The 13,124-nt window shown below is 45.3% G+C and overlaps 1 protein-coding gene across 1 annotated transcript in view; it reads left to right on the top strand.

The window, feature by feature from the left end:
• HAS2 (hyaluronan synthase 2) overlaps window positions 1–11,649 on the top strand; it is a 48,351-nt gene extending 36,702 nt beyond the window's left edge. Inside the window, exons 3-4 of the mRNA XM_068237973.1 lie at window positions 5,587–5,688; window positions 10,058–11,649. Of these exons, the coding sequence (XP_068094074.1) occupies window positions 5,587–5,688; window positions 10,058–10,987 (1,032 nt within the window). The 3' untranslated portion in view covers window positions 10,988–11,649. The remainder of the gene's footprint in view (window positions 1–5,586; window positions 5,689–10,057) is intronic.
• The last annotated feature ends 1,475 nt before the right edge of the window (window positions 11,650–13,124 follow it).

A 13,124-nucleotide genomic window follows, 5' to 3' on the forward strand; every position in this document is an offset into this window, starting at 1 on the left:
GCCGACCTGGCGAGGTCGGCTTCTTTACCGCTGGATGCCAGGAGGGAGAGGAGCTGCAGCGAGGGCACCAATCGACTGCCAGGAGCTGGAAGAAGCCCCAGGTGAGTGCAGTCTGTTTTTTAAATTATGCACGGATCTTCCCTTTAAAGGATACCCGAGGTGACGTGACATGATGAAATAGGCATGTGTATGTACAGTGCCTAGCACACAAATAGTTATGCTGTGTTTCTTTTTTTTTCTCTTCCTGAAAGAGTTAAATATCAGGTATGTAAGTGGCTGACTCAGTCCTGACTCAGGCAGGAAGTGACTACAGTGTGACCCTCACTGATAAGAAATTCTAACTATAAAACACTTTCCTAGTAGAAAATGGCTTCTGAGAGCAGGAAAGAGATAAAAAAGGGTCAATACTTCAATGAATGTGTCATTGAGCAAAACCAATAAAACAGTTAAAGCTTAAAAAGTAGATTTAGGCTGCTTTCACAGTGGGACGTTACAGGTGCACGTTAGTGCAGCCTGTAACACAGCCCATCGCACAGTAATGAAAAATCAATGGGCTGTTCACAGTGCCCACGTTACGTTACTTTGTAACGCTGCACGTCAGGTTAAAGTGCTGTATGCTGTGCGTTAGACTGTTTGCACATGAGCAGTAATATTGGAGGAGGAGCTCTCCCCTCCTCCTCCTCGGCCAGCCACATGGCTAATTAATATTTACTGCACGGTGTGACGTGCAGTGTTTACTTCCTGGAGCACCGCCCTGTGCGGCGATTGGCTGGCGGGACCACGTGATGCGGATCACGTGGTCTCCGCCGTCTATAGCACAAAAAAGGCGCACCAAGAGCTGCATGACGCAGCTCTAGGTAGCGTCCTCCACCAACATCACCGGGCGTTGCGTTAGGGGCACGTTATGCGACCTATAACTTCCCCTAAAACGCAACGTCCTGGTGGGAAAGAGGCCTGAAACATAAAATAAAACTGTGGAATATCTTAAAAAGTCATTTTTTAAGAGAAGGAAGATAAATAAAATTGTTTATTTCATTCGTTTATTTTCGCCTCGGGTGTCATTTAAGGCTTAAGCCATAGACCCAGAAAAAGTGTGCAGATCAGGTGTCTATGACAAATCTGACAGGATTAGCTTCATGCTTGTTTCAGGCGTGTGATTTAAACCCTAGTGAGCAGACAGATCGACAGGACTGCCTGGCAACTGGTATTGTTTAAAGTGGACCTGAACTCTTGCACAGGACAGAAGGAAAACATAGAGAAATGCACCCTGCATGTGTTTAGAGAGTTTAGCCTCTAATTCCCCTTCATATGTGACTAACCACAAGTTGCAATTTGATCTCTCAGCTGTGTCAGATGGCTGCCTCGGCAGAGCAGCTAATTGGTAAACACAGGATATTTACTCTATGTCTGCTTCCATGAAAGCAGGAAGTAGACACACTGCAGATTTATTGCAGGATTTGTATCAGCTGTACAAAGAAACATTTTCTTTAAAGGTTATTATGCTGTTGCTTATCTTTAAGAGCAGAGAGGACGTTCTGAGTTCAGGTCCGCTTTAAAAAGAAATAAATATGGCAGCTTCCATAGGTCTCACACCCCTGGGTCAATTTTAACAGTACGGGCTTGATTCACTAAACTGTGATAACTCAAATATCACGCCTTATGAAAAGATATCACACCTTTTCAAAGTTAACACGCCTTATCAGAGTAGCATAGAGAGCACTACGAACCCGCAGGGGCTCAGGGCAGGACGAGTGGCATTGCCAATTAGCAGGCATAAGTTTGTAGCACTCGCTATGCTACTCTGATAAGGAGTGATATCTTTGATAAGGCATGTTAACTTTGATAAGGTGTGATATCTTTTCATAAGGTGTGATATTTGAGTTATCACGGTTTAGAGACTCAAGCTCTATGTGTACTTTATATTTATTTTTATTACATTTTGCTTCGGGGTTCTTTTTTAACTTCCACATTAATAAATCGGCAATCCTGTATCCATTTTTCAGTGTTATTTTTGTTCTTCTGTTATTTTTTGTTCTTCTGGGTGTCAGCTGTTCCTCTCTGACATCTCATCTCATCCCCACTAATTTAATCCCGGCGGGCCATCAGGAGGATATTTTAATATTTACGACCCCTCCTTATTTTTGCGTGGCCGAGCCAAGTCTGGAGCAGCTGTGGACGTCCCATTCGCAGAGCAGTGAGGCGGCCATAAAAATGATATAATGAGAAGCTGCCGGTGAGATTTGCGCTGTTCCGTCAGAGTCACCAGGAATCGAGCCGGGCTGTTCTCGCGTTGGTTGTTTTCGCCTTACAGTGATGTTCCCACCAAGCAGAGCACCTGCCGGCATCTGAATGTCTCTGCCGGCTCTTGTGGCCTGGACGGCTGCCCCGGCTGCAGTCATCTCGACACCGGCGGCTTTAGCAATTGACACCGTAGCGGGAGATGACTGCAGATGGGCCGGAGCCATGTGAGCATCAGATGGAGGAAGCAGCAGGGTTTTGTTTTTTTTTCGAGTTCTCAGGGATGAATTGAAATTACAATTTTGCCTGCAGGTTTAGCTCTTGGGAAATTTGCAGAATTTTCTCACAGTCGTATTCCCTCAATTAGAAATTCAAGAGGATTTTCAGACAGGCAACACCCTTCAGTTCCCTTGTCTTCTCCTTAAAGTGAACGGGAACCGCATTTTTAAAAAAAAATGAAGCAAATTCTTACCTAAGGAGAGGGAAGGCTCTGGGTCCTACAGAGCCTTCCGTCTCCTCTCTCGGTGCCCTCTATCCTGTGCTGTCCCCCCCCCCCCCTGTATCAACCCCCACCGAAAGGGATTTTGGAAGTCTTCGGGAGCCGTGTCCTCCCGAAGGCGTGCGGCTCCATACTGCACAGGTGTGAGCGTGCAAGAGAGCGTGCTTGCGCAGGTGCAGTACAGGGCCGCCCTTCTTCAGGAGCACTCGGGCTCCCTGAAGACTTATGAAGCCTCCTTCGGCCGGGTAAAGCAGTATTTGACCAATTTAGTCAAATACTGCTACCGGGCGAGCCAGCACTGGAACGAGGGAACCAGGAAAGAAGCCGGAAAGGCTCTATATAGGACCCAGAGCCTTCCCTCTCCTTGGGTAAGTATCTGTCTCATTTTTTTAAATGTGGTTCCCATTCACTGTAAACAAAGTGATTCGCGAAACAAGTTATCTTTAAAGTGAACCAAGCACTGTTTTTAGCACCTAGGGAATCTCAATAGCACATTAAATATGCATGGCAACAATGTGGCTCATTAATAAAAAAAACAATCTGATCTCTTCTTTTTACATTTAAAAGTTTAGCAGAGGCCTTCCACGGCCTACCCAAACACAGAAGTTTTAGGCAGATAAGGACTGTAATTATTTTATTGCACACATTAGCAGAGAGCAAACAAAAGCTTTCAACAGCAGGGGGGGGGGGGGGGGGAAGTGGCCATCCAGAAGGTGAGGGGGGACATGGCAGCTCCTATAGATATTAGAAACCAGGAAAAAAGGCACTTGGTTCTTTTTAAAGGGAACATGAAGTGGTTGGTATATGGAGGCTGCCATATGTATTTCCTTTTTAACATTACCAGTTGCCTGGCTGTCCTGCTCTGCCTCTTAATACATTTAACCACAGAACCTGAACAAGATGCATGATCAACCATTTCTGACAAAAAATCTGACTAGATAAGGTACATGTTTTGTTGCAGGTGTGTGATTCAGACACTACTGACCAGAAAGATCAGCAGGACAGCCAGGCAACTGGTATTGTTTAATGGCAAATAAATATATCAGCCTCCATATACCTCTCGCTTCAGGTTCCCTTTAAAGAGGCACTCTAGTGACGTATACTAGAATGCAGTATATTAATCAGGATACCCACTTTAATGATAATTTGCTCTATATATTGATATGTAGCCCCTTCCTCCCACTGAGAATATGCCTAATCATCCCCCCCCCCCTCCCTTTCCCCAGCAATTGGGGAGACCAGAGATATTTCCTTTTGGCTTTAGAACTCTCGATAAATGAACGTTCCGCAGAGATCATCTGCCTGTACTAAAGATGTCGCCTTCTGTGATAAATGTCAGAATGTAAATGAGAGAGAGGAAAGATTTTGCAAGGGGCAAACACTTGGGCAAAACAGTTTATAAATGAATATTGTAAAAAAAAAAAGACATTTTATATTTTGTTATTTTCGTTACAGTTCCTCTTTAACTCAGCTCATGCAGCCCCGAGCACAGCTGTTTTCTGAGTCATGCAGAACGCTGAGTGCTCAGGGCTTAGGCCTCGTTTCCACTATCGCGAATCCGCATGCGTCTTGCGTATGCGGATTCGCATAGACAATATAATTGAATGGGCCTGTTTCCACGTATGCGTCTGCGGGAGCGTTTTATTGTGCGGAGAAAATCTGCACGGAACGCCCTGCAGAATTCGCCTGCATTCCACATGTATTTAATAGGGAAATCGCATGCGTTTTCCCCATGCGTTTTTTGCCGCGAATTCGTATAGGTACCAATGTAAATTCACACAGGCAGTGACATGGTTAAAATCGCATATACCCTCACCTATGCGAATTTGCGGCAAAAAACGCATGCGGAATCGCATCCGCATGCGATTTCATCAGCGGTGGAATCCAGGCGATTCCGCACCGCAATAGTGGAAACGAGCCCTCATCCTTATCATTGTGCAAGCTCCTTTGTTGCTTGATGTCAATTAGAAAGATTAGTGGCCACATCTTGAGGCCCAGACTTGCAGAGATTCAGGCTGTGATTTTCTTAGGGCCTGTCAAGGATGAGGACCAGTGATAACTGCTGTTCCCCTAATGTATATGCATGTTGTGTGATCACCGGCGTAACAATAGGGGAAGCAATCCCTGCCCCCGCGGGGGGGGGGGGGGGGGTGGGGTCCAGGGGGGCGGGGCCCCCTAGGACCCGCTCAGGGGCTTTTTTGGGGCAGGAGGGGTCGCAACATAAGAGGAGAGCGTGGCCGCACATCGGCGGGGAGGGGGGAAATCCCCTCCCTCACCTCGGGCTCTCCTCTCAGCGCTCCCCTCCTGCAATCATTAGTGGGCGGGCGGCAGCAGACTAGACACATACCTCCATCAGGCCGGAGGTTCTGATCATTAAGTGCTTCATGTTACTTCCTGTGTAAACAGGAAGTAGCATGAAGTTCTCAGAGATCAGGGGGCCCGGGGATTTCTAGTTACGCCCGTGTGTGATGTCACACGGCACCATGCTAAGCGCTGGTGGTGTGTATAGGGCTGACAGAAGAGTGCCAGTGGTTTCTGCACATTCGATGCTTGTCCTCATATATTTTGCCATTGCTGCCGCACCCCAGATCGAGCAAGTCGGCCCGACAACTTGCAGCATGTCCAACCAATACATGCAACCAACCTCGAACCGATGTTGCATTGTCGATCGAACATGTACTTGGTGGCACCGATTTTCCTCCGATTCCGACTATAATAATCAAATGGGATGGTTTATTGGCCACCATGTCACCTGATGTATGGCTACCTTAAATGAGTGTATGTGTGAATCTTTTGCACAGGTGTATGTGTTTATCCCATCTAAGCTTTCCGTTGTGTTTATTTGGCAGGTGTGTGACTCGGACACTGTACTGGATCCAGCATCATCGGTGGAGATGGTGAAGGTTCTGGAGGAAGATCCTATGGTAGGAGGAGTCGGCGGGGACGTTCAGGTAAATACAGTTTTTTGCTGCAACAATTGTTGCTTCATTTGCTAGTGAGAATGGCATGTGAATTGTTTCACAGTTGGTTCAGGCTTGGGGCTAAAACAGTTCCACCAACGGACATAGTGATGGATCCTATGTTAAAGTTCCTCTGGACTAGGGACAAAAAATGACTGTTGCCCAACGAGCGCTAGATTACCTTTTCTGAAGTGGCCAGGTGTTGCCCGCTTTCCCTCGTCCACGAGCGCTTTCTTTCACTGCAGAGGCGCAGTTTGGAACTTGCATGCAGTTTATAATAGTTCTGCACTGCTTCGAGGAACTTCTGGAAGGGGCAGGAGTTACGAGGACAGGGAATAGGGGAGGGACTCTGAGGACAGCGAGTAGCACCAGGACATTTGGGAAAATATAATCTAGCCCATCATGGACTTCACTTAAAGGAAACCTTTACTGACAAAAAAAAGGAATTTAACTTACCTGGTGCTTCTACAGGCCCCCTGCAGACACCAGGACAAACCGATCCTCCGATCCCCCGCAGCGGCAGAGTTTAGTTTTCGCTGGCTGATCAGTCAGTGGGCCACTGCGCCTGTGCGGCCCTGGCCGTGCGGATCCTCACTCACACTTACGTTGCAGTACTGTGCATGCCCAGTATGAGTTCTCGTACTGTGCATGCGCAGGATGGCGACGGCAATGAGAGCGAGGACCCGCGTGGCCAGGGCCGCACAGGCGCAGTGGCCCACTGACTGATCAGCCAGCGAAAACTAAACTCAGCTGCCGCGGGGGACCGGAGGATCGGCTTCTCCTGGCGCGGGCACGGGACGTCTGCAGGGGGCCTGTAGAAGGACCACGTAAGTCTTTTTGGTTTTGTTTTGTTTTCTATTACGGTTACCTTAAATGGGTTTTCTTCTAGTTTAGCGGTACTTTAAGCATTGGAATGCAAAACTCCTGACCTGCATGATCTTCATGCAGGAAATAAGTATCCATAGGTGGGGGCGTAACAATAGACCCTGCAAGGGATGAAGCAGCCGCATGGGAGCCCAGAAGACTCAGGGGCCCCATGGGGAGAGAAGTTTTTTTTACCTGTCCTGTGAGACTGACAACTAAGGGCACGGAGACAAAAAACGTTCTGCTCTCTGCACAATTGTTCTAATGACTGCATCTGCTCAGCCACTAATAACGAATCATACAAAGTTTTGTAGACAGTCCCTATTAAGTGTGCAGTTTTGTGTACAGTGCCCAGCCCCCAGCCTCTCTACCCCTCCCCAAGTGCTGTGTACTGTAGTGATGCTGGAGAAGTCTGCAGAGCCAGTTCTGCTCCATCGGAGATGGACAGAGTGAGTGTAATAAGCTGAGGCTGGGAGCACACTCGTCTGTCGGTTTTCTGTATACATTTTCTGTACACCACATGTGTCTGTATGTGTGAAAACATGCACGCCATATCACAGAAGCTAATGTAATTGATAGAGAAAATGCCTGCAGTGCTTCTCTGCTGTCAGTTTTTATCCGCATGGGGGAAACACATTCAAGTGTGCACTAGCCAATTGAATAACATTGATTCTCAGTTTACCTGTGAGCGAGGGGAGGAGGAGGGGGCCCCGACCAAAGTTTAGCAGGGGGGTCCAGTGATTTCTAGTTAGGCCCCTGTCCTTAGGTTCCCTTAAAGTTCCATGCTACTCTTGTTGTCCTGAACCTCTCATACTACTGATCTCTGCACCCAATAGAATTACACAATAGCGCCCCCAGCTGTCTCTCCTCAATAGTGATGTCTGCTTCTCACCCAGCCACACAGACTTGCTCGACTCCCTTCCAAGGGTTTCATGCTGCTTTTGGCTAATTTCATTTCTTTTAAAGCAACACCTCCTCCTAGTCTCTTGGAAGACTCGGAACTCGCTGAAATTCTAATTTATGATTATCCCGGGAGGGGCTGGCAGGAAGTGCAGCGCGGCTACAACGGACGCCGTACTTTTACAATTAAAGTAATATATTGAGCAATGGAGGAGAAAGTCGTAAGATCCTCTTATTTATCTGCATCTCACTGCGCCATTGTTTCCTTTCCCCATACATATAATTTACTCTTCCCAGGATGCTCTCAGCCCGGTGTAATTATTCCAGCCTTAAGTCACCTCTGTTTAGCTTGGCACCATGCTCTCTCTTTGTGTACTATCTGTGTAGCTTAATTATTGTTATCAGTGTCATTGTCTGCGCAAGGAATAAAGAGAGGACTCATAGTAGAACTGTTACCGTGTTTCCCTGAAAATAAGACAGTATTCAGGCCCGTTTCTATGGGCAACACGGTGGGGCATTGCCCAGGGCACTGCTGTGTAGGGGCAATGTGAGTATCATGATTATGCGCTCTGTATGCTCCTCACCAACTGGCTGCCTATATTGAGGGCACCTATATTTGGCTACCTATATTGAGGGCACCTATACCTGGCTATTTACACTGGGGGCACCTATACTTGCCTACCTATACTGGGGCACCTATACTTGGCTGCCTATACTGGGAACATCTATACCTTTCTACCTATACTGGGGCACCTATAGCTTTCTACCTAAACTGGGGGCACATCTGGCCAGCAATCCTAGGGAAGGGACTTAAAATTGTGGGACATCTGGTTACCTATACTGGTGGTGGCTACATCTGGCTACATAGTACTAAGGGGCAACTCATACTGTGAAATACTGCATCGCAAATAGATTTCATGAACCTATGGGGGGGGGGGGGGGGGGACACAATTTTTACACCCCCACCCTGTAAACAATTTAGCCTAGAAACTGCTCTGACAGTGTCTTATATTATGTTTTTTTACCTAAAAGATGTGCTAGGACTTATTTTCAGGGAATGTCTTATATTTCTATGAACACTGTGTGCTGGGGTGACAGGACTGGTGCTCGATGGGCGCTGCAACACATTGTGTCCACTTGCTGGATGCCACTTCCTGCTGTGCAATGTACAGTACTGATAAGGCACGTGCCCTGTCATCCCTGTACACACCTGATAACCTTGCTGTGTGCTGGGATGTCAGGATCCAGGGGCATAACAATAGACCCTGCAATGGATGCAGCCGCAGGGGGGCCCAGAAGCCATAGTGGGCCCTGTACTGAGAGAGTTATAACTAAGGGCAAGGAGAGAAAAAGCTTTCTGCTCTCTGCACAATTGTTCTAATAACTGCATCTGCTCAGCCACAGGTAATGGATCATACAAAGTTTTGTAGACAAAGATTTGTAGACAGCCCCTATTCAGTGTTTAGGGGGCCCTATCCAAACTTTTGCAGGTGTGGCCCAGTGATTTCAAGTTACATCCCTGACAGGACCAGCGCAGGATCGGCACTGCTCCACATTGTGACCCCTTGCTGGTCACCTCTTGCTGCTCTGCAAGGAACTGTACAGGAGCATGTACCAGTACTGTATTGGAGCCAATGGTCTTGCGGGTGGGAACATGGCTCCATTATTGGGCCAATCACTGCCCGAGCTGAGTGATTAACAGCTTATATGATGGCCACGTTAATGCAGGATCGCCATTTTCTTTTTTATATGCAGTTTCGACAGACATGCGTAATGAATTGACACCAAGCGGAACGTTGTTGCCATAGTTCTCAGCAATTCTCCTAAAAAAAAGTTAAAGCAGTTGGCGGGATAGTGAAATAGTTAAAGGAAAACTTAAGTCTCCTAAAAAAAATGACTTGTACTCACCCGGGGCTCCCCTCAGCCCCCTGCAGCTGAACGGTGCCCTCGCCGTGTCGGATGCAGCTGGACTCGCCGGCGGCCGCTTCCGGTTTGGCCGTCACCGGCCGACAGGCTGGGAACGCGGCTGATTAGCCTCGTCCCCGGCCGCAATAGCATTAAAGAGGGCGCTATTGCGGCAGGGAACGCGGCTAATCAGCCGCGTTCCCAGCCTGTCGGCCGGTGACGGCCAAACCAGAAGTGGCCGCCGGCGAGTCCAGCTGCATCGGAGAGACACGGCGAGGGCACCGTTCAGCTGCAGGGGGCTGAGGGGAGCCCCGGGTGAGTACAAGTCATTTTTTTTAGGAGACTTAAGTTTTCCTTTAAGGGCTCTGAATCTCGGCTATTCCTGCTCAGTAAGCCACTACCTATTCAGTAAGGAGTACTAGGGTTAGACTCCATAACACTGCTACTGCCTACTGAGCGTGTCCTAGTGGCTGCAGCTCAAGCGCTTTGAGTCTGCCAGGAGAAAAGAGCAATATAAAAGTGATTTGTCTAGTCTAATGCTGAAAGATAACATGAAATGTCCTTTGGTCAGTAAATGGGTTTATTAGTGATGAATGATGTTCTATAGTTATTTGTACTAAAGTAGAATGACAATTTAAGTTGCCCCACATTTTTTCTGTAATTCATTCATATTATTTTTTTTTCTTGGCAGATTTTAAACAAATATGACTCCTGGATCTCCTTCTTAAGTAGCGTGAGATACTGGATGGCCTTCAACATCGAGAGAGCTTGTCAGTCCTACTTTGGGTGTGTTCAGTGCATCAGTGGACCTCTGGGGATGTACAGGAACTCACTGCTACATGAATTCTTGGAAGATTGGTACAATCAAGAATTTCTCGGCTCGCAATGCAGCTTTGGAGATGACAGGCATCTAACGAATCGGGTCCTAAGCCTTGGCTATGCAACCAAATATACAGCGCGCTCTAAGTGCCTCACGGAAACACCTACCGAGTATCTAAGGTGGCTTAACCAACAGACGCGATGGAGTAAGTCCTATTTCCGGGAGTGGCTTTACAATTCTATGTGGTTCCACAAGCACCATCTTTGGATGACCTACGAAGCTGTGATTACTGGGTTTTTTCCTTTCTTCTTAATTGCCACGGTCATCCAGTTGTTCTATCGTGGACGCATATGGAACATCCTTCTCTTCCTGTTGACTGTGCAATTAGTTGGCCTTATCAAATCTTCTTTTGCCAGTGTACTCCGAGGGAATATAGTCATGGTCTTCATGTCACTCTACTCTGTCTTGTACATGTCCAGTTTACTACCGGCAAAGATGTTTGCCATCGCCACCATCAACAAGGCCGGGTGGGGCACTTCAGGACGAAAGACTATCGTCGTCAACTTTATAGGATTGATTCCAATCACTGTGTGGTTTTCAATCCTGTTGGGTGGGGTCTTCTACACCATCTGGAGGGAAACGAGAAAGCCATTTCCAGAATCTGAACAGACAGTTCTGATCATTGGTGCAATACTTTACGCATGCTACTGGGTGATGTTGTTAACATTGTACGTGGCTTTAATCATGAGATGCGGAAGGCGGAAGAAAGAGCAGCAATATGACATGGTACTTGATGTATGATGAAAACTCACCTATGAAGTGTGCAAGCCTATCAGACATTTTTTTTGAAGTACAAAAAGCCTTAAGAAACTTAAAATTTCTATAAGTATTAGAGACATGAAGTCATGTCTCGAAGGGAATTGCAACACTGCTGCTGGGACTTGAACAAACACTATTGTGACTCGTTTTTAAGCATCCAAAGCAAAAATAAAATAGAACACTTTTGTGAAAAAGAACACGACTTTGGGCCTTGCCTACTTTGGGTGAAGCCATTTTATTATGCACTTTTTTTCGATTGTGCATAGCCTGACAGTGTTATGATCCGTATACCTCACTGCTCATGCTTATGTCATGGTGAACAGGTGTTTTAAAATGTTTCTTTAGGCCTGCAGGATCTTTTCTAAATATGTTTTTCTTTTTCCTCTGGAAAAGTTCCTTGAATGTGGGCCAGTTGGCTCAAGCAATAAAAGAACAACCTTATTTATAAACTTTTTAAATGACTTTTTTAATTTTATTTCTATTTTTTTTTTTTTTAGGGATGGTCTTATGGCCATCAATTTATAAATATCACGCGTGCTTATAAGTGCGGTGGAATGCTGTATTTTTTTATATTATTGAATTAATTATGTTTTTTATTTGTATGCCAATGCCAATGTTTAAAAAAATCATATTTTATATTTTACTTAGCCGAAAAATAATTTGGTTCTCTATTCTTTTTAAGATGTGTTTTTTTTGTTTGTTTTTTTTTTAACTGATACTGGCCAAAATGTGAAGCTTTATAACAATTTATATTGTTCACCAACAAAAGAATAAAATAATTATTTCTACTTCTACTCTTGACTGATTTTTTTTTCCCATCATGATTAATTAGTTCTAGTTACATCCCAAGTCTGGTCAAAAGTTTTTGCTAGGAAAGAGTGTTGAAGTTTTTGTATAGTTGTTTCTCTCTGTGCCTGACAGGAATTTACTTTACTTCCTGTCAGAACAGGAAGTGAGCAAATGTCTCCGAGACTGCAGGGAAAATCCGTGAAAGTTCTAAGCTGTTAAGCCTGGTACACACATTCAATTTTGATTGGCCAATGACTGATCAATTTTACCACCACCATGCAGTTTAAGTGCTTACCCACACACTGGCCTTAATTCACTAAGATCATGCTGGAGATAATAAGGCAAGAGAAAACGTACCTCCACACAGTGAGAGAGTTATCTTATCTCTTCATTCCTTAAGTTACCTCCTCTGTAGTTATTTTCACACGCAGTTAATTAGCAGCCTGTCTTTAACTTTAGAATTCTGGAGTTATTTTAAGGATTGAAGAGTAAATTTTAGGTTTGCCTGAGGTAAAATGTTTCCTGAATACTACATGCCTCATCACCATGGTGATAACTCTAGAAACGTTATTAAAGACAGGAGATAAGCTTAGTGAATTGAGGCCATTATGTTCATAGTATTCAAAGATAAAATTGTCCTGTCATTGGCCAGTCAAAATTGAAAGTGTATACCAGGCTTAAAGGTGCATACACAAATTCAATTTTGATTGACCAATCACTGACAAATTTTACTACCTACACTGGTACACACTTTCAGTGATGATTGGCCAATCACAGACCGTTTTTACCACTTCCATGTAGTACGAGGGTCAACAGATATTGAATACTGTTAACAGATTGTGTAGGTAAAGCCTCATATTACATGGAGGTGGTAAACTTGGTCAGTGATTGGCCAGTCACCAGGCTTTAGTTTGAGGGCCAACAGATTTTGAATACTATGAACAGATTATGTAGGTAAACTTTCATACTACATGGAAGTGGTAGAATTGGGTAATCAATTGTGTATCAGGCTTAACAGTTCTGTTAGGTGTTGGGTTGAAGCAGGCCCATCAAGGGAATCCCAACTCTTAAAGGACACTCAAGGCGAAAGTAGACTCATGAAATAAAATATTGTGTCTATCTTCCCCTAAAAATGACTTTTTAAGATATTCCACAGTTTTATTTTATGTTTAAATCTACTTTTGAAGGATTAACTGTTTTTGTTTTTGCTCAATGACACATTCATTGCAGTATGCCAGAGCTAAAATCTATGAACTATTTACCCTTTTTCTCTCTTTCCTGCTCTCGGAAGCCATTTTCTCCTGGGAAAGTGTTTTATAGTTGTAATTTC

This window comes from Hyperolius riggenbachi, chromosome 5, assembly GCF_040937935.1.
Source record: "Hyperolius riggenbachi isolate aHypRig1 chromosome 5, aHypRig1.pri, whole genome shotgun sequence".
In the NCBI taxonomy this organism is placed as follows: Eukaryota; Metazoa; Chordata; class Amphibia; order Anura; family Hyperoliidae; genus Hyperolius; species Hyperolius riggenbachi.